This window comes from Plasmodium gallinaceum (genome assembly GCF_900005855.1).
Source record: "Plasmodium gallinaceum strain 8A genome assembly, contig: PGAL8A_v1_108, whole genome shotgun sequence".
NCBI classification, from domain to species: Eukaryota; Apicomplexa; class Aconoidasida; order Haemosporida; family Plasmodiidae; genus Plasmodium; species Plasmodium gallinaceum.
Genome location: NW_021628228.1, coordinates 361,066 through 366,554, shown reverse-complemented (window position 1 = coordinate 366,554; position 5,489 = coordinate 361,066). Strand labels below are relative to the sequence as shown.

Sequence of the window (5,489 nt, the reverse complement as noted above, 5' to 3'; positions counted from 1 at the left end):
TTTTTTTTTTTTTTTTTTTTTTTTTTATATTAACGATTTAAATCTTTTAAATTAATTGAGTCAGTATTATTTTGTTCTGAATTCATTTGTAATTTTTTATCTTTTGATATTTTTTTGCATTCCAATACTTCAATATCTGATTTCATTTCCTTTTTTATTTGTTCAATACTATCCTAATGAGGAAAAAAAAAAAAAAAAAAAAAAAAAAAAGAATAATGTATAAGAATATTATTAATATATGCATTTTTATTTATTTTAAACATTTTATGAAAAGACAATAAATAGGATATATAATTCCTTTTAATTCTCATATTTTATAATAATTTTTTTAAAATGAATAAATATATAAATATTAAATTACATAAACGTCATGTGCTAAATTATCATATAAATAAAAGAAATCAAAACACTTTTCATCCATGTTTAATTCAGGGTTTAATTTTTCTACAGGTATATTTAAATAATCACTCATTTTTAATTTAATATTTAAAATTGCTTTTTCTATAACGTTTTCATCTGAGACAAAAGATTTCACTTTTTTATTTGTTAAAATAAAATTAAAAATAGTTAGATCTTTTATCCATAAGGACAATGGATTATATATGTAGAAAAGCTTAGAAAATTGAACACCTAAATTTAAATTTAATTTGATAATTTGATCAGAATGATTTTGACTAACATTAGTTAAATTTTTATTCATATAATCAATGTTTACAAAATATTTATAATCTATTACTTTATTATTTTTAATGAAATTTTTATTGGTTATTTGAAAATTATTATTAAAACACAATTTATCTGATTTTAAATTTATTTTATTATTTTCTGTGTATAATAAACAGAGGCTTATACAATCATTAATATTATAATTTTTTACATAATGGAATTTCACCATTCTTAAATCATTTTCATTGATTATTTCAAAACATATAGGACATCTTTTCCATACTTTTTTATCTTCTTCAATGAAATATTTCAAAATACAAAAAAAACAAAATATATGTCTACACTTTGTAATTCTTGGTGAGATGATATTATTTTCAAGACAAATTGGGCATGATAAAGAAGTATTATCAAAAATTATATAATCTACTTTTTCAATTTTTTCCCATTTAATATTTTCTCCAATCAAATTTTGTATCAAATAATCTTTTTCTGATACGTAATAACGAAAATTGCAATTTATATATTGATTTTTATTTTTTTTTACAAATGGATTGATTGTTCTTTTTTTAAATACATCTGTCTTTGTTGGTTTATATCTATTATATTGAACTATGTAATTTATATTTGTTACTCTTTTATTTTTTTTTACTTTATCTTTACTGATATCATTCTTCATATTTCTGTCAATCTTTATATCTTCATCCTCTTTTACATTTTTTATAACATCATTTTTTATATCATTAACCTTTGTATTTACATTATTTTTTATTTTCTCATCATTATTCGTATTTTCCTTATCATTTGCATCACTATATATGTCTATAGTTTTACTTTTATTTGAAACTGTAGTCATTATATTATTGCTATAATTTAAGATTATATTTGTTTTGTTAGAATTAAACATATCTAATTGGATATTCATATCATTATTCTTTAAAAATGCATCTTTTTTACAATTTATAGATAATAAATTTTCATTTTTTTTATTACATTCTTTATAAATGCGATTAGGTTTATAAGTATTATCAGAATTATTTGTTAACTCTTTATTTTTATCATCTAAATCGTCATTTTTTAAATTAACAGTTTCATCATCCATCCTGAAAATTTAGTTTTGTTTTTCGTATATTATTTTAATTCTTCTTTATTATTATTTTTTTTTTTTTTTTTTTTTTTTTATTAAAATTAAAGTAAATATTAAAAAAAAAAAAAAAAGAAAAAGTAAATATTTTAATTAATATATGAAAACCTTATTTTACCTAATAATATACAATTATGTTTTAAACTTATTCTAAAAAGTTTACGAAACGCATATTTTTGTTTTTATCAATCATTCATAACAATACTACTATAATTCGATATAACATTAAAGCTATATTCATATACAACTTCATAAATTTTTTATACATCTAAAAAAGTTTTATTCTTTAATTTGTTTTCGAAACGAATTTTTCTTTTGTAATAAATTCTGTTCACAATTATATTTTACAAATGTATATTCTTATTTAAAGAAAACAAAATTAAAATTAAGAAATAATAAACAATATCACATAAATTACATTTTTTTCATTTTGTTAATAAAAAAAAAAAAAAAAAAAAAAAATTTATATATATATATATAGTAATATAATATTAAATGATATTTTGTTAATGAAAAAAAAAAAAAATTTTGTTTTCAATAATTATATTACAGAATTAAAATTTATTTATTTGAAGAAGGAAAAAAAAAAAAAAAAAAATAAAAATAAGGATAATAACAAAATATTTAAATGTATATATCCTCTTATGAAACAATGTATTATAAAAAAATTAATACAAGATAGTAAAAAAAATTCATATATTTTTTAAAATGTTTAAAAAAATGATTGAAAAATATAAGAATAGAAATATAATAAATTAAAATGTTAGAAATTTAAAATATGATTAAAATAATTTTACTTAGTTTCCTTATTATTATATTTTTTTCTAATGTGTTTAACAAAAAGCTATATAATATATATAAAAAGAACACAAAAAATAATTTAACATTTATAAATGTTTTAAAATGTAAACAAAAATACCAACTTAATGCTAAAAAATTTATTAATTTTAAGGAAATACAGCTACAGCGAATAACTGAATATAGAAAAAGAAGTGGATCAAACAAAAATAATATCAACTATAATTCAAGAGATAAATATAATTATCATGAAAATTTGTAAATATTTAATCAAATATATATATATATTTTTTTTTTATAAATTATTATTATAAAGTATATATATATTATACATATATTCTTTTTTGTTTTTTTTTTTTTTTTTTTTTTAAAGTCTCTTTGTGAGAAACGAAGTATTGCCAACTTTAGCTAAAATAGAAAATGAAAAATTAAAAGAAAAAGAAAAATACAGAGAAATATTTAGGAATATTAATGATTATAATATTCTTTTTACTAGACAAGTATAATATTTAAAATTTAAATATTTTTAAACAAAAAATAAATATTATCAATTATCTTTATGTTTGATTCATTATTATTATATATTAATTTACTTTTATAGACATTTTTGCAATTTCTTATTGATTTATATAACATTTTTTTAAAAATTGATGAAGCATTTATAATTTATAAAAAGGATTTCTCACCTCTTATTTATATTGGGCCTATGCAATTAACTAATTATCTTTATAATGATATCATTTATTTATCATCTATAGTTGATGTATTATTTTTTTTTTAAGAATAAAATTATTAAAATATATATATATATATATAATTTGTTATAAACATTTTATTAACTGTTTTTTTTTTAGAATCCTGATGATATAACAGTTAGCCAATATGGTAGAGAATATATTTCTTATCTTGAAGAATTATGTGAAAAAAATAAATTAAGTAATCATAATAAAATAGAAAAATAATATTTCAATAAAAAAAAAAAAAAAAAAAAAAAAAAATTAAATGGCTTTAATTAAATTATTTAAAATTACAATTGTTGAAGGAATAAATTTTAATATAAAAATAAAATACATATAATATATTTTAAAAATATGTATAATTATTAAATATTCAATTTTACATTTTAATTATAGCGTTATTTATGCATCTTCTTTATAGAACATGTATAAAAATAGACAAACATAAAAGTTTATATATTAAAATAATTATCTATTATTTTTTTATTTTTTTTGTAGAATTTTTGGCTCAATCGTATGTATTTTATAAAAATTTTCATTTAACAAAAGAACATTTATTGAATAGCATTTGCAAATATTTGAATATATTCAAAAAACTAAAATCATCAACTTACGTTTCTGATGTTTCTAATTTTGAAGTGAGAAAATACTTAATAAAATAATTTACTTAAAAATATAAATACTATACAATAATCAAGAGAAATAAAAATTAAAATAAAAAAAAAATTATATAATATTTTTAAAACATTCATATCTATGAATATGAAAATGATGTTAATATATATTATAATTGTATTATTATAATTTTATAAATATATATATATATACACTAAATTATGTAATTATAAATGTTTAATTATAAATATGTATATTTAAACACATAAATATATATATGCAAAAATATTTCTTTCTATTTAGTATTGTCTCAATAAAATAAGTAGAAAATGGAGTAGATGGGAAAAAGATCATTTTTTATCAGGTCTTTATGATGCAACTGACAAAATGATGATATTAACAAAACATTTTCAACAGACAAAAAAATAATCTATTACTTCATTGATATTTTGTTTTATTTATTATTATTTTTTTTTTTTTTTTTTTTTTTTTTTTTTTTTTTTATGTTTGCTATTTTTTTAAGTAATTTCTTTTACATTTATTTATTGCAATAAATTAAAATGTATTGAATTTTTATATTTGCATCCTAGAAAAAAAGATAAAACATTCATTAAACTTTTTTTTTTTTTTTTTAAAAAAAAAAATTCCATTATAAATCATTTATTATTAATATTTTTATTACTTTTATTATTATATTCCTATATTCTAATCATTTTAATTATAGTTCTTAAATTTTATTTTAATTTTTTAAGTTATTTGAAGAAAAAAGAGAAAAGAAAAAAGAAAAAAAAACTACATAAGAGTCTAATTCATTAAATTATTTAAAATTATTTTGTATTTTAATACGTATGAATTTTTCTATTTTTTATATGCTTTAAATGATTAGAAAATTTAAAGAAATACATATATATATATATATATGTTTATTCATTTATGCATTTATATTTATTTATTAATATGAAATGAAAAAAAAAATAAAATAAATAAAATAACAACACTATAAATGCTCACAAATATGTGTTTACATAGGTATGTACGTGTTATAAAAAAAAAAAAGGATTAAAAAAAAAAAAATTACAAAAGTATTAATGCTATTTATGAATATAATATAAATGCCAAATTTATTAGACGAAAATAGTAATATTATAAATATATGTTAATGCAATTTTATAATATTTTTTTTTACTGAAAATATTTCTTTTTAAATTTTTCATAAGTTTAACAATCTTATATTTGTGTAGGTAATATAAAGGTTAGGTTTAAAAGTTTTTTATTTTTTTTTTATCTTTTTTTTGTTTGAAATAGTATAAATTATATTTAAATAAAATGTTAAAAATTAAAACAATACAATAATTAAATTCGTAAAAATAAATATAAATATATACATCTATATATCTTATTTATAGATAATTATACATATTATATATAGAGGTATTTTAGTATATATATATATATATATATATATATATATATATATATATATATATATACATAAATATATACACTCCCATACATATAAACTGTAAATCTCC

General features: G+C 15.3%; 2 protein-coding genes across 2 annotated transcripts in view; one reads left to right on the top strand and one right to left on the bottom strand.

Annotated features, from left to right (window-relative positions):
- Positions 1-1,765, bottom strand: part of PGAL8A_00388200 (E3 ubiquitin-protein ligase, putative) — a gene marked incomplete at both ends in the record, with an annotated part of 4,456 nt that extends 2,691 nt beyond the window's left edge. The window contains 2 exons of the mRNA XM_028670226.1: positions 35-173; positions 362-1,765. Of these exons, the coding sequence (XP_028526999.1) occupies positions 35-173; positions 362-1,765 (1,543 nt within the window). The remainder of the gene's footprint in view (positions 1-34; positions 174-361) is intronic.
- Positions 1,766-2,585: 820 nt separating this feature from the next.
- On the top strand, positions 2,586-4,386 carry HO (heme oxygenase; the record flags this gene model as incomplete). Its single annotated transcript, XM_028670225.1, has 6 exons — positions 2,586-2,863; positions 2,991-3,105; positions 3,207-3,368; positions 3,460-3,541; positions 3,841-3,980; positions 4,261-4,386. 6 exons carry the CDS (start codon positions 2,586-2,588, stop codon positions 4,384-4,386), a joined length of 903 nt encoding a protein of 300 aa, XP_028526998.1.
- Between the last annotated feature and the right edge of the window lie 1,103 nt (positions 4,387-5,489).